Source organism: Dryobates pubescens, chromosome 19, assembly GCF_014839835.1.
Source record: "Dryobates pubescens isolate bDryPub1 chromosome 19, bDryPub1.pri, whole genome shotgun sequence".
Taxonomy (NCBI): Eukaryota; Metazoa; Chordata; class Aves; order Piciformes; family Picidae; genus Dryobates; species Dryobates pubescens.
In genome coordinates this window covers 3,362,112-3,384,766 of record NC_071630.1, presented here as the reverse complement: position 1 = coordinate 3,384,766, position 22,655 = coordinate 3,362,112, and the positions used below count along the sequence as shown (strand labels likewise).

The window sequence follows — 22,655 nt, the reverse complement described above, 5'->3', positions numbered from 1 at the left end:
CCCCAGCCCAGGCTGCTCCAGGCCTCATCCAGCCTGGGCCTCAGCACCTCCAGGCAGAGGGCAGCCACAGCCTCCCTGGGCAGCCTGGGCCAGGCTCTCCCCAGCCTCCCTGCCAACCATTCCTTCCTCCTCTCCACTCTCCCTCTGCCCTCTCCCAGCTCCAAGCCATTCTCCCTGCTCCTGGCACTCCCAGCCCTTGCCCACAGTCCCTCCCCAGCTCTCCTGCAGCCCTTCAGCTCCTGCAAGGTTGCTCTGAGCTCTGCCTGCAGCCTTCTCCCCTGCAGGCTGCACAGCCCCAAGCCTCCCAGCCTGGCCCCACAGGGGAGGCTCTGCAGCCTCTGAGCATCTCTGTGGCCTCCTCTGGAGCCTCTGCAGCAGCTCCAGGTCCTCCTTGTGCTGGGGGCCCCAGAGCTGGAGGCAGTGCTGCAGGGGGGCTCTGAGCAGAGCAGAGCAGAGGGGCAGAATCCCCTCCCTGTGCTGCTGCTCTCCCTGCTCTGGCTGCAGCTCAGCACTCAGCTGGCTCTGGGCTGCCAGGGCCCAGGGCTGGCTCCTGGGCACCTTGGCACCACCTGGCACCCCCAAGGCCTCCTCCTGCAGGCTGCTCTCAGCCACTCCTGCCCCAGCCTGGCTCTGTGCTTGGCCTTGCCCTCAGCCAGCTGCAGGACCTTGCCCTTGGCCTTGTTGGCCTTGAGGAGCTTGGCTTGGGCTGAGCTCTGCAGCCTGCCCAGGTCCCTCTGTCTGGATCCTTCCCTCCCCTGTGCCAGCAGCACCTCACAGCTTGGTGCCAGCTGCAGCCCTGCTGAGGCTGCCTCAGTCCCAGTGTGCAGGACACCACCAAAGATGTCAAACACCACTGGTCCCAGCACCCCCAGCTGAGGGCCACCACTGCTCCCTGCTCTCCTTTTGGCCCCTGAGCTGCTGAGCACCACTCTCTGAGTGCTGCCTTCCAGCCTCAATAATAATTACTTAACTGACCCCCCTGGACTGTGTGGATCTGCTCTGGAATCCCTGCTGCAGGCACTGCAGCTCCTGCAGCTTCCTTCTGCTCTGCTAGTGGCAGGAAGGCTCTCAAGGCTCCACCTGACTTCTTCCAGCAGCCTCTCCCCAGGGCTCCTGCAGCAAGTGACCCATTCACAGGCTCCAGCTCAGCTCCACTCCTTGTGTTGGTGCTGTTAAATGAGAGCCTCTGCAGAACTGGGCCTCCTTTCTTGCAGCCCTAATCCTGTGTTTTTAGCCCTAATCCTGTTTTCCATGGAGATCCAAACTGGGAGGAGATTGTCTCAGCTGAGAGCAAGCAGGGGAGAGCTCCCAGACTGTCTGATCTCTCTCCTCTGCCACGAAGGAATCAGATTAATGAAGGGAATCAGATTAAGGCTAATCAAAAGGAACATTTCTGGGGGCATCAGAGCTCTGCTGATGTCAGAGAGCTGCCTGGGAAGTCGACACTGAGGTCTTAGCTTTGCTCTCTGATGCAATTCATTGGGAGCAAATGATGGCTCTCAAAGAGGAGAGTGGCTTTCCAGAGGCAGAAAGAGGCTTTGAGGGAGCTGATCAGTGGCTCTGAGAGCCTGGGCTCAGGCAGATGTTGCCTGGGGGTGACAGAGATTGCAGAACACCTTTGGGGTGCTGGCTGGTGTAGGAAGGGCCTCTTTGGCCCAGGTGTGAGGTGGTTGAATCTACCCAAAGCCACCTCTGCTGGCAGCCTGCTGGGGTGTGGGGAGAAAAGCAGTGCTGAGGGTACAGAGGAAAGAGGCAGAGGTGGCCACGGGTCAGACAGGCAAGGAAGAGAGGGAAGGACAAGGAGGAGGTGTGTGGAAAAGGAGAGGTGCCAAGGGACAGGGCTGGGCTGGCCCCCAGAGCTGTGCCAGAGGCTCTCCATGGAGCCCTCTGCTTCCCCCAGGGAACAGAAAGGGAGCCAAGGAGAGAGGCTGCTCGGGGTGGGAGAGGACCTGACCCAGCTGGGATGGGAATGAGAACAATCCAATGAAACAGAGACAGAGACACAGCCCAGAGTGGAGCCCAGCCCCTGGGGGCAGTGCTGGGCACCACTGGCACCTCTGGTGCTGTGGCAGGCACTGGGACAGTCCCAGCCTGGACAGGAACCAGATTCAGGAGCTGGATTGTGGGAGTGGATCCAGGAGCAGAGGGATCAGGATGGAAGGCAGAACAGGCAGAGTCCTGCTGGGGCTGCAGCCAGTTGGAGCAGAGGCAGGACCCTGCTGCTCCCTCAGCTTGCTCCTGGAGATGCCACCCATGGGCTGCAGTCCCTTGGTGGGCAGCTGAGGGTCCCCTGTGCTGTCTGCTCCTTCCTGCCCCCGAGGTGGGACACAAGCTGCGGCAGGGCCCTTGGTGTGCAGAGGAGCAAGTGCAAGGCAGAGCCCTTCTGCAGCCCAGCCCTTGGCAGGGACTGTCCCCAGCAGCTTCTCCCTGCTCCTAGGAGCAGCCTCTGGCTGTGCAAAGCTGCCCTGAGCTGCAGACAGTGCCTGAGAGAGCAGAGCCTGAGCTGGGGAGGGACAGCACTGACCAGCATCAGCTCAGCTCTGATCACACCAGGACAAAGGGGAGCATGGTGAAAAGAGAAAGAGGAGAGGAGAGGAGGGAGGATGACAGAGCAGCCTCAGGCCCTCGATGGTGATGTTCCATTGCCCCCAGCAAGCTGAGCACCGTGCCAGGGTGCACCACTGGCTGCTGAGAGGGAGCTCCCAGAGCCTCCCAGCTCTGCAGGAGAGGCATTTGGAGTTTGCCAGGAGAAAGTAAGGAAGTGGAAGCATGAACATGAAAAAGAGAAGGAGAGGGTCACAAAGCTGAGGAGACAAAAGGCACTTTGGGTTTCTGTTCAGATCCATTTTCTGCTCCTTCAGTGCCAATCAGATTGCAACAAGCCCCTGGGACCCACAGAGCTGCTGCTGCTGCTCCACATGATGCCTGCCTCCTGCTGCTCCTCATGGGCTCTGCTGGAGGCCAGAAGGAACCCGGGAGCCTCTGCTGCCACAGCTTCACAGACTGCATCAGCTTGGAAGGGAGCCTCCAAGGGCCTCCTGGCCAAGGCCTGCAGGCAGCAGGGCCAGCTCCAGCTGCAGCAGGCTGCCCAGGGACACAGCCAGGCTGAGCTGGAAGGGCTGCAGGGATGGAGCCTCCACCACCTCCCTGGGCAGCCTGGGCCAGGCTCTCCCCAGCCTCCCTCTGCACAGCTTCCTCCTCAGCTCCAACCTAACTCTGCCCTGCTCCAGCTCCAAACCATTGCCCCTGGGCCTATCCCCACAGCCCCTTCTCAGCAGTCCCTCCCCAGCCTGCCTGCAGCTGCCCTGCAGCTCTGCAGCTGCAGCTCTCAGCTCTGCCTGCAGCCTTCTCTGCTGCAGGCTGCACAGCCCCAACCCTCCCAGCCTGGCCCCAGGGCAGAGGTTCTGCAGCCCTCTGAGCATCTCTGTGGCCTCCTCTGGAGCCTCTCCAGCAGCTCCAGGTCTCTCTTGTGCTGGGGTCCCACAGCTGGCCCCAGCCCTGCAGGGGAGGTCTCCCCAGAGCAGAGCAGAGGGGCAGGATCCTCTCTCTCCAGCTCTGGCAGTGCTGCTCTGGCTGCAGCCCAGGCTGCCCTTGGCCTCCTGTGCTGCCAGTGCCCAGTGCTGGCTCCTGCCCAGCTGCTCCCCCAGCCCCAGCACCCCCAAGGCCTTCCCTGCAGCCAGCCTGGATTGATGCCCCAGGTTGCCCTGCCCCAGGTGCAGGACCCAAGGCGTTCCAGGCTGAAGGATCTCTCTCTAAAATGCCCAGGGGGGGTTCTGCCTGCATTTAAAACATCCTTTGATGCTGAAGTTCCATTGGGCAACCCTTGGGCAGCCCAGGGAGGTGTTTGCTGTGGGCTCTTTGAGGCCAACACCCAGCCAGGAGTGGGAGTCTCAAGCAGGATGGTGAGGCCTGAGCCTCGTGCTGCCTGCTTTTAGTGTTCAGTGCCTGGCTGCCCTGGGTGGGCAGGGACAGGTAGCACCTGAGCTGTTCTCCCTGGCTCCCTTCTGGATCCAGGAAGCTGAGACTGCAGGTTGTAGCTGTAGCCTCTCCCCTGGGGCATGTGAGGCCTCTTCTCTACTCACCACTGACCTCCTTGCATTTGTTGATTGATTGATTGATTTCCTCATCCTCTTTCCCAGCATTCAGTTGTCTTGGCAACACCTCTGGCTCTGTGCAAGGTAGTTTCCCTCAGCTGCTGGCAGCAGCTGCTTCTTGCATGGACAGAGCCACAGGGCAGGGCTGCTTCCAGCTTTAGCCTCCATAGAAAGCAAAGCTGCAAAGGAGAGGAGCAAATGAGGGCATCCTTGAGGAGTTTTGTGGCCTGTGTCTACCAGGACGTACTCAACTAAGCAGAGGCTGAGCAGACCTTAGAGTCCTAGCTTGGTGGAATGGATGATCACTGAGGTCCCTTCCAGCCTAAACCTTTGCCTGAATCTATCCATGAATGGTTTGGGTTGGAAGGGATCCTCAACACCATCCAGTTCCAACCCTCCTGCAAGGAGGCAGGGACTGCAGGGGGGCAGGGACTGCACGGGGGCAGGGACTGCAGGGGGGCTGGGACTGCAGGGGGGCTGGGACTGCAGGGGGGCTGGGACTGCAAGGGGGGCAGGGATTGCAAGGGGGCTGGGACTGCAAGGGGGCTGGGACTGCAAAGGGGCTGGGATTGCAAGGGGGCTGGGACTGCAAGGGGGCTGGGACTGCAAGGGGGCAGGGATTGCAAGGGGGCTGGGACTGCAAGGGGGGCTGGGATCGCCGGGGGGCAGGGATTGAGGAGGGGCTGGGATGGGTAGGGGGCAGGGATTGCAAGGGGGGCTGGGATGGGTAGGGGGCTGGGACTGCAAGGGGGGCTGGGATCGCAGCAGGGCTGGGATGGGTAGGGGGCAGGGACTGCAAGGGAGGCTGGGCTCGCAGCGGGGCTGGGATGGGTAGGGGGCTGGGCTCGCAGCGAGGCTGGGATGGGTAGGGGGCTGGGCTCGCAGCGGGGCTGGGATGGGTAGGGGGCTGGGCTCGCAGCGAGGCTGGGATGGGTAGGGGGCTGGGCTCGCAGCGGGGCTGGGATGGGTAGGGGGCTGGGCTCGCAGCGAGGCTGGGATGGGTAGGGGGCTGGTGCCCGCAGCGGGGCTGGGCTCGCAGCGAGGCTGGGATGGGTAGGGGGCTGGGCTCGCAGCGGGGCTGGGATGGGTAGGGGGCTGGTGCCTGCAGCGGGGCTGGGATGGGTAGGGGGCTGGTGCCCGCAGCGGGGCTGGGATGGGTAGGGGGCTGGGACTGCAAGGGGGGCTGGGCTCGCAGCGAGGCCGGGATGGGTAGGGGGCTGGGCTCGCAGCGAGGCCGGGATGGGTAGGGGGCTGGGATCGCAGCGGGGCTGGGATGGGTAGGGGGCTGGGCTCGCAGCGGGGCTGGGATGGGTAGGGGGCTGGGACTGCAAGGGGGGCTGGGCTCGCAGCGAGGCCGGGATGGGTAGGGGGCTGGGCTCGCAGCGGGGCTGGGATGGGTAGGGGGCTGGTGCCTGCAGCGGGGCTGGGATGGGTAGGGGGCTGGGACTGCAAGGGGGGCTGGGCTCGCAGCGAGGCCGGGATGGGTAGGGGGCTGGGCTCGCAGCGAGGCCGGGATGGGTAGGGGGCTGGGATCGCAGCGGGGCTGGGATGGGTAGGGGGCTGGGCTCGCAGCGGGGCTGGGATGGGTAGGGGGCTGGGACTGCAAGGGGGGCTGGGCTCGCAGCGAGGCCGGGATGGGTAGGGGGCTGGGCTCGCAGCGGGGCTGGGATGGGTAGGGGACTGGTGCCCGCAGCGGGGCTGGGATGGGTAGGGGGCTGGGCTCGCAGCGGGGCTGGGATGGGTAGGGGGCTGGTGCCTGCAGCGAGGCCGGGATGGGTAGGGGGCTGGTGCCCGCAGCGGGGCTGGGATGGGTAGGGGGCTGGGCTCGCAGCGGGGCTGGGATGGGTAGGGGGCTGGTGCCTGCAGCGGGGCCGGGATGGGTAGGGGGCTGGTGCCCGCAGCTGCTGGCCGCTTCCCAGCCGCCACGGGAGCGTGCAGATGCGGCCGGCTCTGCCGCCAGCTGCCGCGGAGCCGAGCGGGCGAAGGTTCGCAGCCTCATCTGCATGACAAAGCGCCGGAGCCGGGAGCTTTCCCGAGCATGTGTGGCACGGGGCTGGAGCGGCGGAGCCGCGGCCGGCCTGCCATGCCCCTCCTCCCCGGGCATCGGGATGCTCGGCGGGGCCGGGACACACCTCCCTGACTCACGGCCAGAGCCGGCGGCACGTTCCCGCAGGTTCACTGGGCCTCGGCTCGCTGGGCAGAGCAAAGCCCCTGCGGCTCCGCTGCCGGCAGCCTTCCCCTTCTGTGGGTTAACGCAGAGAGGAGGAGGAGGAGGAGGATGGCCTGTGCTGAGGAAGAAAGGTAAGGGGCTGTGAAAGGGGGGACGCAGAGCCGTCCCGGCTGGAAGGGGCTGGCTCCGTTCCCTCGCTGGCTTCTCCTCTTTCCTTCCTCTTCCTTCCCGGGTGCTCAATAAAGGCCACAGGAGGGCTGCTCAGAAGTTAAAAACCATCTTGTGCCACCTGGTGAAAGGAAATGTGGCAACAGGCAGAGCAGCCTGGCACAGGGGCTGAGCCAGGGGAGGCAGGGACCCAAGGTGAGGGGAGGCAGGGACCCAAGGTGTGAGGGGGCAGGGACCCAGGGTGTGAGGAGGCAGGGACCCAAGGTGTGAGGAGGCAGGGACCCAAGGTGTGAGGAGGCAGGGACCCAAGGTGAGGGGAGGCAGGGACCCAAGGTGTGAGGGGGCAGGGACCCAAGGTGTGAGGGGGCAGGGACCCAGGGTGTGAGGAGGCAGGGACCCAAGGTGTGAGGAGGCAGGGACCCAAGGTGTGAGGAGGCAGGGACCCAAGGTGTGAGGGGGCAGGGACCCAAGGTGTGAGGAGGCAGGGACCCAAGGTGAGGGGAGGCAGGGACCCAAGGTGTGAGGGGGCAGGGACCCAAGGTGAGGGGAGGCAGGGACCCAAGGTGAGGGGAGGCAGGGACCCAAGGTGTGAGGAGGCAGGGACCCAGGGCGTGAGGAGGCAGAGACTCAGGGTGTGAGGAGGCAGGGACCCAGGGTGTGAGGAGGCAGAGACCCAGGGTGAGGGGAGGCAGGGACCCAAGGTGAGGGGAGGCAGGGACCCAAGGTGTGAGGGGGCAGGGACCCAAGGTGAGGGGAGGCAGGGACCCAAGGTGAGGGGAGGCAGGGACCCAAGGTGTGAGGAGGCAGGGACCCAGGGTGTGAGGAGGCAGAGACCCAGGGTGAGGGGAGGCAGGGACCCAAGGTGAGGGGAGGCAGGGACCGAAGGTGTGAGGGGGCAGGGACCGAAGGTGTGAGGGGGCAGGGACCCAGGGTGTGAGGAGGCAGGGACCCAGGGTGTGAGGAGGCAGGGACCCAGGGTGTGAGGAGGCAGGGACCGAAGGTGTGAGGAGGCAGGGACCGAAGGTGTGAGGAGGCAGGGACCGAAGGTGTGAGGAGGCAGGGACCCAGGGTGTGAGGAGGCAGGGACCCAGGATGTGAGGAGGCAGGGACCCAAGGTGTGAGGAGGCAGGGACCCAAGGTGTGAGGAGGCAGGGACCGAAGGTGTGAGGGGGCAGGGGTGCAGGGTGCAGGAAGGCAGGGACCCAAGGTGTGAGGAGGCAGGGACCCAAGGTGTGAGGAGGCAGGGACCCAAGGTGTGGAGGGACAGGGACCCAAGGTGTGGAGGGGCAGCCTCTGTGCTCTGCCCTCCTGAAGCCTCCTCCTCTTCTGGCTGCTGCTGAGGCTAATTCTGCTTCCCCCACGGCCTCTCCTTCCGCCCCCCTGGAGGCAGGATGAGGCTGGGGCTGGGCTGTGTGGGGTTTTTCATGCCACCGAGGCTGTGTCATGGGTGGCAGCCCTGTGTTGTGCAACAGCTGCCTGTCTCCTGTGGATGACAGCAATCACAGCCGAGGGGATTGAGGCTTGAGCCGAGGCAGAGGTTTAATCCGGGGCGAAGCTCCCCGGCACTATTATTAGGTGTGCGTCGCCTGAGACCAAGTAGCTGCAGAGGGCTTTCTGCTCTGGGTGTTAGTTCTGCTCTCCAAAAAGCTTGCTCAGCCCTCAGGCTCCTGCAGTCCCGGGCTGAGCCTTGCATCTGCTGAGCCCGCAGGCCAGGCTCCCCTCTCTGCAGCCCTGCACAGCAGCTGGTCTCCGCCGGGGTCGGGAGTCCTCGGCGCCTTGCTGGTCCCCTCTGGGGCTCTGCATCCCCAGGGCTGCAGGCAGGGCGCTGAGGGCTGGCTGTGACATCACTGTGCCTTCAGAACTGGGGACAGCTCTGATGCGTCCCGGCACCTGGGATGGGAAGAGCTCTGCTGGGGCTCTGCCTGCACCCAGAGGCTGCTCTCAGGCCAGGAGCCCTGGGGTTGCTCCTCTCTGGGTACAGAAGAAAGGCTTTTAACACCACTTCTGCTTGCAAAGGGGGCGGGGGGAGGAAATCCCCTGCTCCATCCCAGCACAGCTCCAGCAGCTCCAATGGCTTCAGCAAGCCCCAGACAGGCTCCAGCCCACAGCTCTGCAACCTCTGGGTACGTACAGGAGCAGCAGCCGTGGCTCAGTCGTGCCCTGCAAAGGAGCAGGCACCTCTGCTGAGAATGAAAGGGGGGGCAGAGCTATCCAGGGCACAGCAATGTGCCCTGCTGGCCAAGAAGGCCAAGGGGCTCCTCAGGGGCATTCATAAGATTGTGGCCAGCAGGACAAGGGAAGTTCTCCTCTCCCTCTGCTCTGCCCTGGGGAGGCCACAGCTGGAATGCTGCATCCAGCTCTGGGCTCCCCAGCTCCAGAGGGACAGGGAGCTGCTGCAGAGAGGCCAAGGGAGGGCTGCAAGGATGCTGAAGGGACTGCAGCTTCTCTCTTAGGAGGAAAGGCTGAGAGAGCCCTGGGGGTGTTCAGTCTGGAGAGGAGAAGGCTGAGAGGGATCTGATCGATGGCCATCAATACTGGGGGGGGTGGCTGGCAGGAGGATGCAGCCAGGCCCCTCTCAGGGATACCCAGGGCCAGGCCAAGGGGCAGTGGACACAAATTGGAACCCAGGAGGCTCCACCTGAGCAGGAGGAGAAAGTTGTTTGGTGTGAGGGTGCTGGAGGCCTGGAGCAGGCTGCCCAGAGAGGCTGTGGAGTCTCCTCTGGAGAGCTTCCAAACCCCCCCCCGGATGTCTTCCTTTGCTTTGGCAGGGGGTGGCAGGCAGGACCAGGCTGGATGAGGCCTTGAGCAGCCTGGGCTGGGGGGAGGGGTCCCTGCCCGTGGCAGGGGGCTGGAACTGGATGATCTCTAAGGTCCCTTCCAACCCAACCCAACCCATGAATCTCTGGAGGTCCCTTCCAACCCCCAGCATGCTTCAGCTCCAGGATTCTGTGCCCCAGAGCATCCTGGCCCCCTCCCTGGCTCTTTGCCCAAGCCTGCCACAGGTGCTCCAAAAGCTTGGCAGTTAACACTCAGAGTCTCTTGGCTGCCTTCAGCCTCTGAAGGATTTCAGTTACCCCCCAGAGACACTGGGGACCTCCTTCAGTGATGTTTGTAGAGCACACTTAAGGCTTGGGGTTTGCTGGGGCTTTTGTTGCCCCTGGGAGCAAGGGGTCAAGCACTCAGGCAAGTGGCAGCTCCATTGCTGTCACCTTTCAGAGCTTCTGCTGATGCCAGGAGCTTGTGGCACCCTTGGAAAACATCTGCTGGTAAACAAATCCTTCCTCATTCCCAGGCTCTGCCTTTGGGAAGTGTTTCAGCTGAGTGACTCTGCCTTAATGGGTGGCCGTGGGAGTAATGACATCCTGGGGCAGCTCTGACCTCACAGCTTGCAGCCAGGAGCAGAGGTTTGGTGGAGCAGGTGGTGGGGAGGACTTAGAGCAGGAGCTGGGCAGCTGGGAAGCCCAGAATCCCAGGTCAGAAAGGACCTCTGGGGATCATCCAGCCCAACCCCCCTGCTAAAGCAGGGCACCCACAGCAGCTTGCCCAGGGGCAGAGGAGACCTCCCCTGCAGCACTGCCTCCAGCTCAGGGCCCCCAGCACAAGGAGGACCTGGAGCTGCTGCAGAGGCTCCAGAGGAGGCCACAGAGATGCTCAGAGGCTGCAGAGCCTCCCCTGTGGGGCCAGGCTGGGAGGGTTGGGGCTGTGCAGCCTGCAGGGAGAGCTCAGAGCAGCCTGCCAGGAGCTGAAGGGCTGCAGGAGAGCTGGGGAGGGACTGTGGGCAAGGGCTGGGAGTGCCAGGAGCAGGGAGAATGGCTTGGAGCTGGGAGAGAGCAGAGGGAGAGTGGAGAGGAGGAAGGAATTGTTGGCAGTGAGGCTGAGGAGAGCCTGGCACAGGCTGCCCAGGGAGGCTGTGGCTGCCCCCTGCTTGGAGGTGCTGAGGACCAGGCTGGATGAGGCCTGGAGCAGCCTGAGCTGGGGGGAGGGGTCCCTGCCCATGGCAGGGGGCTGGAGCTGGCTGATCTCAGAGGTCCCTTCCAGCCCAACCCCTTCCCTCCTCCTGCTGTGTTGGGTGCTCCAGGGCCTCCAGCTGGCACAGCCCTTAGCTCTGCTCAGCCCTGGCAGTGACTGAGCTGCTGCCAAGAGAATGCTCTCAGATATTGACACTCAGAAGATGCCTTTCATTGCCTTATTGGAGGCTGCATTATGAGCCTGGTCTGCTATTGACTGCTCCAAAACTGCTTCAGGCACCTGATGCCTCCAGGGCTGACAGGACTGGAAGTTGGAGCCCTGTGGTGTGCTGCAGGTCGCTTCCTGTCCCCCCCCAGCTGCAGCAGCTTGGCTCAGACCTGGCCCAGGCATTCTTTGGCCAAGCTGTTTGAGTAATCCCCCTCTGAAATCAAGCTGCCCAGGAGCCCAGGTTCCTGCTTTCCATTTCTGAGTTTATAGGGTCACAGGATCCTGGGATGGTTTGGGTGGGAAGGGACCTTCCCAGCTCCCTCAGCCCAGCCCCCAGCAGCCAGCAGGGACATTCCCCAGCCTCAGCAGGCTGCTCACAGCCTCACACTGCCTCAGCTGCACTGCTGCCAGCCATGGGCAGCTCCCAGCCCTCTGGGCAGCCTGGGCCAGGCTCTCCCCACCCTCAGGGTCCAACATTTCTCCTTCTCTCCACTCTCCATCTCCCTCTTGCAGTCCAAACCATCCCCCCTTGGCCTGCTCCAAACTCTGCCTCCAGCTTTCTTAGAGCCTCTTCTAGCACTGCAAGGCCACCAGAAGGTCTCCCTGGAGCCTTCTGCAGGCTGCCCAAGCCCAGCTCTCTCAGCCTGGTCTCACAACAGAGCCCTTCCAGCCCTGCCAGCACTGCTGTGGCCTCCTCTGGCTCTGCTCCAGCAGGTCCCTGTCTGTGCTGAGGGCTCCAGAGCTGCCCCAGCACTGCAGGCAGTGCTCTGATGCAGACTGATGGCATTGGGCCTCTTGCCTAGGACATTGTGCCCCTCTGCCCACCTGGTAGGAGAGGATGAAAGCTCAGGGTGTGGGGCAGATGGCTGGCTGCAGTGTGGTGCCAGCCCCAGGAGGGACCCTTCCAAAGCCTGAGTTCTTCAGCTCCTGCAGAGGCCAAAGTGTCTCCCTTCATCCATCCATGCCCATGGACTTCAGCCTGAGTGTTGCAGAGCACAAAGCTTATTTCTTCATCCATCCATGCCCATGGACTTCAGCCTGAGTGTTGCAGAGGACAAAGTCTGTTCCTTTACCCATCCATGCCCATGGACTTCAGCCTGACTATTGCAGAGGACAAAGTCTATTTCATCACCCATCCAGGGGCCCTTGGACCTCTGCAGCCTGCTGCCCATCTCTGTGCACAGGCTCTCAGGCTGCCTGTGCTTTTGCACTCCCCCTGGGAGCTCAGGAGAGCCCAGAGCCCATCAGGAGCAGGAGTGGTGATGCCTTGTGACATGCCTGTGCTCTACCTCTCATTAGCCATTCTTCCCCTGGAGCTGGGCTGAGCCCCAGCAGGGTGGGCAGCAGGGGCAGGGAGGGGATTCTGCCCCTCTGCTCTGCTCTGCTGAGACCTCCCTGCAGTGCTGGGGCAGCTCTGGAGCCCTCAGCACAGACAGGGACCTGGGGGAGCAGGGCAGGAGGAGGCCACAGCAGGGCTGGAAGGGCTCTGCTGTGAGGCCAGGCTGAGAGAGCTGGGCTTGGGCAGCCTGCAGAAGGCTCCAGGGAGACCTTAGAGCTGCCTTCCAGTAGCTGAAGGGGGAGAGCTGGAGAGAGACTTTTGACTTGGAGGACATGGGGTGATGGCTTCAGACTGCAAGAAGCTGCATTTGGGTGAGACAGGAGGCAGAATTTCTTGCCACAGGTTGCCCAGAGAACTCTTGGATGCCTCAAGCCTGGAAGTGTTGGAAAACCAGGTTGGAGCAACCTGGTGTCTGCAGGCACCCTTGGACCTCTGCAGCCTGCTGGCCACCTCTGTGCACAGGCTGCCTGTGCCCTTGCACAGCCTTGGGAAGCCCTTGGGAGCTGAGGAGAGGCCAGAGCCCATCAGGAGCAGGGGTGGTGATGCCTTGTGACGTGCCTGTGATCCACCTCTCATTAGCCATCCTGCCACCGGGGGAATGCAACTGGCAGAGAGGACTCAAACCACTTGCCTCTGGCCAGGGGGAGGGCATCTGAGCTGCACACTGAAATGCCTTCAAGAACAGCCCTGGAGCTCTAATTCTGTGGGGTTTGATGGCATTCTTCTCCCTGGTGTCTGGCCCCTTTCCAGCACTGTGGTGCTCTGCAGTGTTTTGGTGCTGTCTCCATAACAGCCCCACAGAGCAGCTCAAGAAATGCAGCACAGGTGGTTGCTCCATGAGGTGGAGCCTGTGGCTCTGTGCCTGCTCCACAGCAGAGCTCAGAGGGTTGGGATCAGTGGCACAGAGTCAGCTTGGAGGCCTGGGGCCGGTGCTGCTCCCCAGGGAGCAGTGCTGGGCCCAGCTGTGCTCAGTGTCTTTGTCAACAGCCTGGGACTGGTGACACAACAGAGTGCAGGGAGCCAGGGGTGCCAAGTCCAGCTGGAGAGCTGTGACCAGGGGAGGCCCCCAGGGAGCAGTGCTGGCTCTGGGCCTCTTCAACATCTTCATCAATGCCATTGGTGAGGGGACAGACAGACAGAGGCTGCTCAGGAAGTCTGCTGAGGATCCCAAGCTGGGAGGCTTGGCTGAGCCAGCTGCAGGCTGTGAGGCCATGCAGAGCCTTGGGCAGGGAGGAAGCTGCTGAGGCTGAAGCAGGAGGAGAGCAGAGCCCTGCAGCTGGGCAGGAAGAGCAAACTGCAGCAGCAGAGGCTGGGAGGGGATCTGCTGCAGAGCAGCCCCCAGGAGAAGGAGCTGGGAGTGCTGCTGGGCAGCAAAGGCTGCAGGGCACAGCAATGAGCCCTGGGGGCCAGGAAGGCCAAGGGGGTCCTGGGGGGCACTCAGCAGAGTGTGGCCAGCAGGGCCAGGGAGCTTCTCCTCCCCCTCTGCTCTGCTCTGCCCTGGGGAGGCCACAGCTGGAATCCTGCCTCCAGCTCTGGGCTCCCCAGCTCCAGAGGGACAGGGAGCTGCTGCAGAGAGGCCAAGGCAGGGCTGCAAGGCTGCTGAAGGGACTGCAGCACTGCCTGGGCAGGAGAGGCTGAGAGCCCTGGGGGGGTGCAGGCTGCAGAGGAGAAGGCTGAGAGGGAGCTGAGCAATGGCCATCAAGAGCTGAGGGCTGGGGGTCAAGTGGTGGGGGCCAAGCTCTCTTCAGTGGTGCACAGCAACAAGACAAGGAACAAGAGGTTCAAGCTGGAACAGAGAAGATTTAACCTCAACAGGAGGAGAAACTTCTTCACAGAGAGCCCTGGAGCAGGCTGCCCAGAGAGGTTGTGGAGTCCTCTCTGGAGAGCTTCCAACCCCTCCCGGGCACTGTGCCCCTGGGCATTGTGCTGGGGGTGCCCTGCTGGGGCAGGGGCTGGGGGGGGGGGTTGGGCTGGCTGATCTCTGGAGGTCCCTTGCACCCCCTCACGTCCTGTAATCTTCTCTTTGGGGTGAGCTGACCTCCTGCTCTGCCCTGCTCTCCCCTGGCAGGTGCAGCTATGAGGTCTGCAAGGAAACAGCCGAGTGGCTGCGGGCCCGCACCGCCCGGCGCCCCAGGACGGCCATCATCTGTGGCTCTGGGCTGGGGGGCCTGGCAGATGCCCTGGAGGACAAGACAGCCTTTGCCTACGAGGACATCCCCCACTTCCCACGCAGCACAGGTCAGCACAGCACAGCCCCTGGCAGCTGGGGCTCCTTGGGCTCCTCCGAAGGGCAAACTGCTCCCACGAAGGGCTGGGGAGGGCAGAGGGAAAGGCTGCAAATGGCAGTGGGGGAGCAGAGCAAAGCTGGGACAGTCCTCACTGGCAGTGCAGGCTGGGGGAGCAGGGGGGAGAAAGCAGCCCTGTGGGAAGGGATTTGGGGGGTGCTGGTGGGGGAGAAGCTGGGCAGGAGCAGGCAGGGGGAGACTGCAGCCCAGAAGGCAAATCCCAGCCTGGGCTGCAGCCAAAGCAGCACTGCCAGCAGAGCCAGAGAGGGGATTCTGCCTCTGCCCTGCTCAGACCTCCCCTGCAGTGCTGGGGGCAGCTCTGGAGCCCTCAGCACAGGGAGGGCCTGGAGCTGAGGGAGAGGCTCCAGAGGAGGCCAGGAGAATGCTCAGGGGCTTGGAGCAGCTCTGCTGGGAGGCCAGGCTGAGGGAGCTGGGGGTGTTCAGCCTGGAGAGGAGAAGGCTCCAGGGAGACCTCAGAGCAGCTGCCAGGAGCTGAAGGGAGCTACAGGAGGGATGGAGAGAGACTGTTCCCCAAGGCCTGCAGGGCCAGGCCCAGGGGCAATGGCTTCAGCCTGGAGCAGAGCAGATTGAGACTGGATGTGAGGAACAAGTTCTGCCCCAGAAGGGTGGTGGAACACTGGCACAGGCTGCCCAGGGAGGTGGTTGGGATCCCAGCCCTGGAGACATTGCAGGTGAGGCTGGGGAGGGCTGTGGGCAGCCTGCCCCAGCTGGGGAGGTCCCTGCTGGGTGCAGGGGCTGGGGCTGGAGGAGCTTTGGGGTCCCCTCCAGCCTGGGCCATTCTGGGACTCCATGGTTCTAGGGAACTATGATTCTAGACATCTGCAGCTCTGTGGATCTCTGATCCCATGGTTCTGGGGGTTCATGATTCCATGAATGGGGAGCTGGAGATTGGCTGTGAGGAAGAAGTTGTTGGCCAGGAGGGTGGTGAGAGCCTGGCCCAGGCTGCCCAGGGAGGTGGTGGAAGCCTCCTGCTCAGCCCTGGAGGTGTTTGCAGCCAGGCTGGAGGTGGCTGTGAGCAACCTGCTGTGGGGTGAGGTGTCCCTGCCCAGGGCAGGGGCTTGGAGCTGGCTGAGCCTGGAGCTCCCTTCCAAGCCTCACAATTCCATGGCTCTGTGACTCTGTAGTCCTGTGAGTCTCTCATTCTATGGTTCCATGATCCCAGTGTTCCACGATTCCATACCCCTATGGTTCTTTCATTCCATGACCCCCTGGGGCTGCGATTCTCCATCCTGTGTCCCGCCCGGGAAGCCCCCGGGGGAGCCTGCGGCCGCGGTGCCGGCGCTGAGGCTCTGCTGCCTTCCTTCCCTCCTCCAGTGGCAGGGCACGCCGGCAGGCTGCTGTTTGGGGTGCTGAAGGGCCAGCCCTGTGTCTGCATGCAGGGACGCTTCCACGGCTACGAGGGACACGCAGCCAGCACGGTGAGACCCCCTCGGAGCCCGCCCTGGGGCCAGCTGCAGCGGGGGCTGCAGGAGGGCAGCTCCTGCCCGAGCTGCTGCGGCTCTGCCGATGGCTCTTTGCTTGGGGAATCCATTCAGAGGCTCAGAGAATGGGGAGGGGGTGGAAGGGACCTCAAAGGTCAGCCAGTGCCAACCTCCCTGCCCCGGGCAGGGACCCCTCCCCCCAGCCCAGGCTGCTCAAGGCCTCATCCAGCCTGGCCTGGAACACCCCCAGGCAGGGGGCAGCCACAGCCTCCCTGGGCAGCCTGTGCCAGGCTCTCCCCAGCCTCCCTGACAAGAGTTTCTCCTTCAGGTCCTTGAGACCTTCAGCCTCAGTCTCCCCTCTCCCAGATCCAAGCCATCCTCCCTGCTCCTGGCACTCCCAGCCCTTGTCCAAAGTCCCTCCCCAGCTCTCCTGGAGCCTTTCAGGCACTGGAAGGCTGCCCAGGGACACAGCCAGGCTGAGCTGGAAGGGCTGCAGGGATGGAGCCTCCACCACCTCCCTGGGCAGCCTGGGCCAGGCTCTCCCCAGCCTCCCTCTGCACAGCTTTCTCCTCAGCTCCAATCTAACTCTGCCCTGCTCCAGCTCCAAACCATTGCCCCTGGGCCTATCCCCACAGCCCCTTCTCAGCAGTCCCTGCCCAGCCTGCCTGCAGCTGCCCTGCAGCTCTGCAGCTGCAGCTCTCAGCTCTGCCTGCAGCCTTCTCTGCTGCAGGCTGCACAGCCCCAGCTCCTTCTGCACTCCTCAGACTTCTGCAGTGTTTGGGATTCTTTTTTCTCCCCAGTTCCAAAAGGTTCCTTAACTTTTGCTGATCAGATCACTGCAGTGAACTGACACAACTAACATGGGATGAATAAAACCAGCTCTGTGCTCCTGTCACAGGCAACAGTGCTGTGAGGAGCTGCTTCCATTCCCTAAGCAGTTGCTTCACTCAGCTCAGTGGTTTGATCCCTTGGCAGGGAGGTCCTGCAGCTGGGGCAGGGCAATCCCAGGCACTGCTGGAGGCTGGGCAGGGACTGGCTGGAGAGCAGCCCTGGAGAAAAGGCCTTGGGGGTGCTGGGGCAGGAGAAGCTCAGCAGCAGCCAGCAGGGAGCACTTGCAGCCCAGAGAGCCAAGCAGAGCCTGCGCTGCAGCAGCAGAAGTGTGGCCAGCAGGGCCAGGGAGGGGATTCTGCCTCTCTGCTCCACTCTGCTGAGCCCACAGCTGCAGCTCTGTGCCCAGCTCTGCAGCCTCTGTGCCAGGAAGGCTCTGGAGGGGCTGGAAGGTGTCCAGAGCAGGGCCAGGAGGCTGAGCAGAGGGCTGGAGCTGCTCTGCTCTGAGCACAGCCTGAGAGAGTTGGGGTTGTGCAGGCTGCAGAGGAGAAGGCTCCAGGGAGACCTTCTGGTGGCCTTCCAGGAGCTGCAGGGGGCTGCAGGAAAGCTGGGGAGGGACTTTGGAGGGTGCCAGGGAGGGCCAGGACTGGGGGGGATGGAGCAAAAGGAGAAGTGGGGAGCTGGAGATTGGCTGTGAGGAAGAAGTTGTTGGCCAGGAGGGTGGTGAGAGCCTGGCCCAGGCTGCCCAGGGAGGTGGTGGAAGCCTCCTGCTCAGCCCTGGAGGTGTTTGCAGCCAGGCTGGAGGTGGCTGTGAGCAACCTGCTGTGGGGTGAGGTGTCCCTGCCCAGGGCAGGGGCTTGGGGCTGGCTGAGCTCCCTTCCAGCCCTGCCAGCTCTGGGGTTCTTCTTTTTCTCCTGCCTTGATGTGACCTCGGTGGACCTGCAGGAAATTTGGGCTGATTCTCTTGATTTCAAGCCCAGGGTTGAATATGTTTCAATTCTTGGTGTTTCAGGGAGGGAGGAGGGGGTTAAACCCTGGAGGGATGTTGCTGTGTCTCCCTGCAGGCTGCCACAGACCTTGCTCTGCCTCAGCCAAGCCGGGGAGCAGCTGCAGCCCTCATTGCCTCTGTGCCTTGGCTCCTTGCAGGTCACCTTTCCCATCAGGGTCTTCTTTCTCCTGGGGGTGGAGAACTTGATTGTCACCAACGCTGCTGGGGGGCTGAACCCTCAGTTCCAAGTGGGGGACATCATGTTCATCAGAGACCACATCAGCCTGTTTGGGGTGGCAGGGCACAACCCTCTGCGGGGCCCCAACGATGAGAGGTAAGTCCCAGTCAGCTCCACGCTGCCCCTGGCTCCTTCCCTCCCCCCAGCCACAGTACAGCCACCTCTGGCTGCTGGAAGATCACCTGCTGGGAGCTGCAGCTTGGCTCCAGGGCACCACAGCCTTGTCTGCTGGGATGGAGCTGCTGGAGCAGAGGCCAGGCAGGGAGCTGATAGCAGGGCAAGGACAGAGCCTGAGCCTCCCAGTAACCACCCCAAGTGTATCAGAGTCAGGGAAGGGGTTGGGTGGGAAGGGATCTCCCAGGGTCACCCAGTCCAAGCCCCCTGGACTCAGCCAGAGCAGCTTGCTCCCAGTCAAAAACCTCAGCTGCACTGCTGCCAGCCATGGGGCAGCTCCCAGCTCCCTGGGCAGCCTGGGCCAGGCTCTCCCCACCCTCAGGGTCCAACATTTCTCCTTCTCTCCATCTCCCTCTTGCAGTCCAAACCATCCCCCCTTGGCCTGGCACAAGCTCCAGACTGTCCCCAGCTCTCTGAGAGGCTCCCTGAGCACTCCAAGGCCACCAGAAGGTCTCCCTGGAGCCTTCTGCAGGCTGCCCAAGCCCAGCTCTCTCAGCCTGGCCTCACAGCAGAGCCCTTCCAGCCCTGCTGTGGCCTCCTCCTGCACTGCTCCCCCAGGTCCCTGTCTGTGCTGAGGGCTCCAGAGCTGCCCCAGCACTGCAGGGAGGTCTCAGCAGAGCACAGCAGAGGGGCAGAATCCCCTCCCTGCCCCTGCTGCCCACCCTGCTGGGGCTCAGCCCAGGGCATGGCTGGGGCTGGGCTGGCAGTGCTGGGTGCCAGCTGCTCTCCAGCCCTGCACCCCCAAGCACCCCCAAGACCTTCCCCTCAGGGCTGTCTCAGTCAATGCAGCTCTCTGAAGCAGGGCACTCTGTTAACATCATCTCCTGACTGAAGGCCTCAGAGGTGGCTTTGCTGGGAGTCTCCCAGCTCTACAAGAGCTGCTTGTTGGGCTGGGAGCTCAGCTTTCCTCCAGCAGCTGTGGAGCAGGATTTTAACCTAGGGGCAGTGCACAGAGGGTCTTGGATCCTCAGCCCTGGGCTGCAGTTGGCACCAGCTGTAGAGCTGCATGGGCAGGAGGTTGGATTAGATGACCTCGAGGTCCCTGAGAGCAGCTGGGGCTGGGGGTTGTTTGTGGACTCTTCAGCTTGTGTTTAAGCACAGGCTGCCTCCTGCTCCAAAACAGCCAGCAGGAAGAAGGAACTGCTGCAGCCTTCCCTGGGGGAACCTGCTCTGGCCAGACAGGTTGGGGTAGATGTTCTCCAGAAGCTCCTTCCAAGCCCAAACCATTCTGTACCCAAGCAGGAGCCTGAACAGGCTGGGAGGGACCTGCTCCCCTCAGGGGCTCCTAGATCCAGGGAAGGGATTGGGCTGGAAGGGAGCTCAGAGCTCAGTCAGCTCCAACCCCCTGCCATGGGCAGGGACCCCTCCCCTCAGCCCAGCCTGCTCCAGGCCTCATCCAGCCTGGGCCTCAGCACCTCCAGGCAGGGGGCAGCCACAGCCTCCCTGTGCCAGGCTCTCCCCAGCCTCCCTGCCAACAATTCCTTCCTCCTCTCCACTCTCCCTCTGCCCTCTGCCAGCTCCAAGCCATTCTCCCTGCTCCTGGCACTCCCAGCCCTTGCCCACAGTCCCTCCCCAGCTCTCCTGGAGCCCTTCAGCTCCTGCAAGGTTGCTCTGAGCTCTGCCTGCAGCCTTCTCTCCTGCAGGCTGCACAGCCCCAACCCTCCCAGCCTGGCCCCACAGGGGCTGCCTCCCTGGCAGGGGTGGGCATGAAGGGGCTGCCTCCCTGGCAGGGGTGGGCATGAAGGGGCTGCCTCCCTGGCAGGGGTGGGCATGAAGGGGCTGCCTCCCTGGCAGGGGTGGGCATGAAGGGGCTGCCTCCCTGGCAGGGGTGGGCATGAAGGGGCTGCCTCCCTGGCAGCTCTGCTCTTCACCTTTCCCTTTTCTCCAGCTGAGCTCTGGAGGAGGGAAGGCAGCAGCAGCTCTCAGCAGGGCTCTGCCCTTCCCTGCCCTGCAGGTTTGGTGCCAGGTTTCCCTGCATGTCAGATGCCTATGACCAAGAGCTGCTGGGCCTGGCACGGGAGAGTGCCCAGGAGCTGGGCTTCCAGAGCTTCACCAGGGAAGGAGTCTACTGCCTGCTGCCAGGGCCCTGCTACGAGACCATCGCTGAGTGCCGCCTGCTGCAGGCGCTGGGCGCCGACGCCGTGGGTGAGCTGGGCTGGCACCTGGGGCACAGGGAGCCAGCAGGGCACAGGGAGCCAGCAGGGCACTCAGAGCCAGTGCCATGGGTGAGCTGGGCTGGCACCTGGGGCACAGGGAGCCAGCAGGGCACAGGGAGCCAGCAGGGCACTCAGAGCCAGTGCCATGGGTGAGCTGGGCTGGCACCTGGGGCACAGGGAGCCAGCAGGGCACAGGGAGCCAGCAGGGCACTCAGAGCCAGTGCCATGGGTGAGCTGGGCTGGCACCTGGGGCACAGGGAGCCAGCAGGGCACAGGGAGCCAGCAGGGCACTCAGAGCCAGTGCCATGGGTGAGCTGGGCTGGCAGGGCTGGCACCTGGGCCACAGGGAGCCAGCAGGGCACAGGGAGCCAGCAGGGCACTCAGAGCCAGTGCCATGGGTGAGCTGGGCTGGCAGGGCTGGCACCTGGGGCACAGGGAGCCAGCAGGGCACAGGGAGCCAGTAGGGCACTCAGAGCCAGTGCCATGGGTGAGCTGGGCTGGCAGGGCTGCCTGGCACCTGGGGCACTCAGAGCCAGCAGGGCACTCAGAGCCAGCAGGTGCTGGGGGAAGGGGAGGGGGAGGTGGGGCATGCCCTGAAGGGCACATCCTGTTTGGGGCTAAATCCTAGACCCCCAGAGCTGCCAGGGCTGGAAGGGAGCTCAGCTCCCCACTTCTCCTTTTGCTCCATCCCCCCCAGTCCTGTCCCTCCCTGACACACTCAAGAGTCCCTCCCCAGCTTTCCTGCAGCCCCCTGCAGCCCCTGGAAGGCCAGAGTCCTGCCTCCTGCCTGACCCTTTCCTCTCCTCCCACAGGCATGAGCACTGTGCCAGAGGTGATGGTGGCCAGGCACTGCGGGCTCCGGGTGCTGGGGCTCTCCCTCATCACCAACAAGGTGGTGCTGAGCTACAACAGCCAGGAGAAGGCCAACCACGAGGAGGTGCTGAGGATCTCAGTGGTGAGGGCTGAGGAGCTGCAGAGGCTGGTCACACACCTCCTGGGCAAGCTGCAGGAGCACACAGCCTCCCCCTGACCTCCAGCCACCCTGGCACCCCCAGCAAGGTGCTGGAGGAGACCAGCCCTCCCCCCTCGCCTGCTCTCCTCCTTCTGAATACAGCCTGTTGAGACCTGGCCTCTCTCTCTCTCAGCTGCTCTGGCATCTGGCCACAGTCAGCCCCTCCTTAGGTGCCAGTGGCCCAAACTGGCACTCTGGGTCTGGCAGGTGGCAGCAAGGAGCCCCCCCCATGAGCTGCAGCCCCTCCTGGCTCTGCTGCAGAGCGTTTGGTGTCCCTCCCCCCTCCTGCCCAGGGTCCCTGCTCACCCCTTGCTCTGAGCCCCTCTGCCAGGGGCCAGGCCAAGAGCTGGCCACAAGGCTTGGTGCCTGCTGGAGCTGCTCTGCTGGGGGCCCACAAAAAAGCCTCTGAGTTTCATGGGAGGAGCAGGAGGCAGCAGCAGGCCCAGGCTGAAGGTCAGATCTGCCTGGAACAGGCAGTGCTGGGGAGCTGCAGCTGATTCTGCAGCTTGGAGAACCACTGCAGCCTCCTGCATGGGGTTCTGCTCCCTTACCAGCCCTGAAGGTCTCCCCCAGAAGTCCTCTCTTGGCTTACTCCTTGGCTCTTCAGCAGCAGCTGCAGAGCTCAGTAGCTGTTTGCTGCCATGCCCCCTCCTCCCCAGCAGCCCCTCACCCCTCTCTGCTCTGCTCCCAGCATTGGATCACTGCTGCAGTGGTCCACAGGGGGTGAAAGTGCAGCTCAGGTGCCAGGCAGGACCTGTCCATGCACAGTGGAGAAGTGGTCAAGCTGCAGACAGGATCCAGAGCCAGCTCTGCCTGATTTGGGTCCTTCTGTATCTGGATGGCACAGCTCAGCAGCTGGAGCCACTTGGGACAGACACCACTGTGACCCAGGCACTCCCCACAGCTCTGCTGCTGTCACAGAATCTCTCAGTCCCAGCAGGGTTGGCTTGGAAGGGAGCTCTGGAGCTCCCCCAGCCCAGCCCAGCAGGGCACCCACAGCACAGTGCCCAGGGGGGGTTGGAAGCTCTCCACACCAGGAGACTCCACAACCTCTCTGGGCAGCCTGCTCCAGGCCTCCAGCAGCCTCACACCAAACAACTTTCTCCTCCTGGCTGCCAGGCTGTGCCCTCTGCCCCTTGGCCTGGCCCTGGGCACCCCTGAGCAGAGCCTGGCCCCAGCCTCCTGCCCCCCACAGCTCCTTCAGCTCTTGCTGAGCATTGCTCAGCTCCCCTCTGGGGCTGCTCTGCTGCAGGCTCTCAGCCCCAGGGCTCTCTCAGCCTCTGCTGCTCCCAGAGCTGCCCCAGGCCCCTCAGCAGCTCTGCAGCCTGCCCTGGGCTCCCTCAGCAGCATCCTGTCCCCCCTGAGCTGGGGCTGTGCTCCCTGCAGCAGGTGTTGGAGCACCAATGGTGGTGGATGTGGTGATGTGAATCACTTTGTGACCTGCTCTGGGTGACCTGCTGGGGCAGGTGAAGGGAGGGAGGGTTGGACTGAGTGATGTTTCCAGGTCCTTTCCAACCCCTACCCTCCTGTGGTCCTGGTGCAAAGGCTTTGGAGCAGGTTTGATGTTCTGCTGACTTTTCCTGGC

The 22,655-nt window shown here is 63.4% G+C and overlaps 1 protein-coding gene across 1 annotated transcript; it reads left to right on the top strand.

Annotated features, from left to right (window-relative positions):
* The first annotated feature begins 6,263 nt into the window (after positions 1-6,263).
* PNP (purine nucleoside phosphorylase) lies at positions 6,264-21,100 on the top strand. Its single transcript, XM_054170140.1, has 6 exons — positions 6,264-6,395; positions 14,016-14,185; positions 15,568-15,671; positions 17,649-17,824; positions 19,857-20,047; positions 20,871-21,100. Exons 1-6 carry the CDS (start codon positions 6,373-6,375, stop codon positions 21,086-21,088), a joined length of 882 nt encoding a protein of 293 aa, XP_054026115.1. The 5' UTR covers positions 6,264-6,372; the 3' UTR covers positions 21,089-21,100.
* Positions 21,101-22,655: the final 1,555 nt, after the last annotated feature.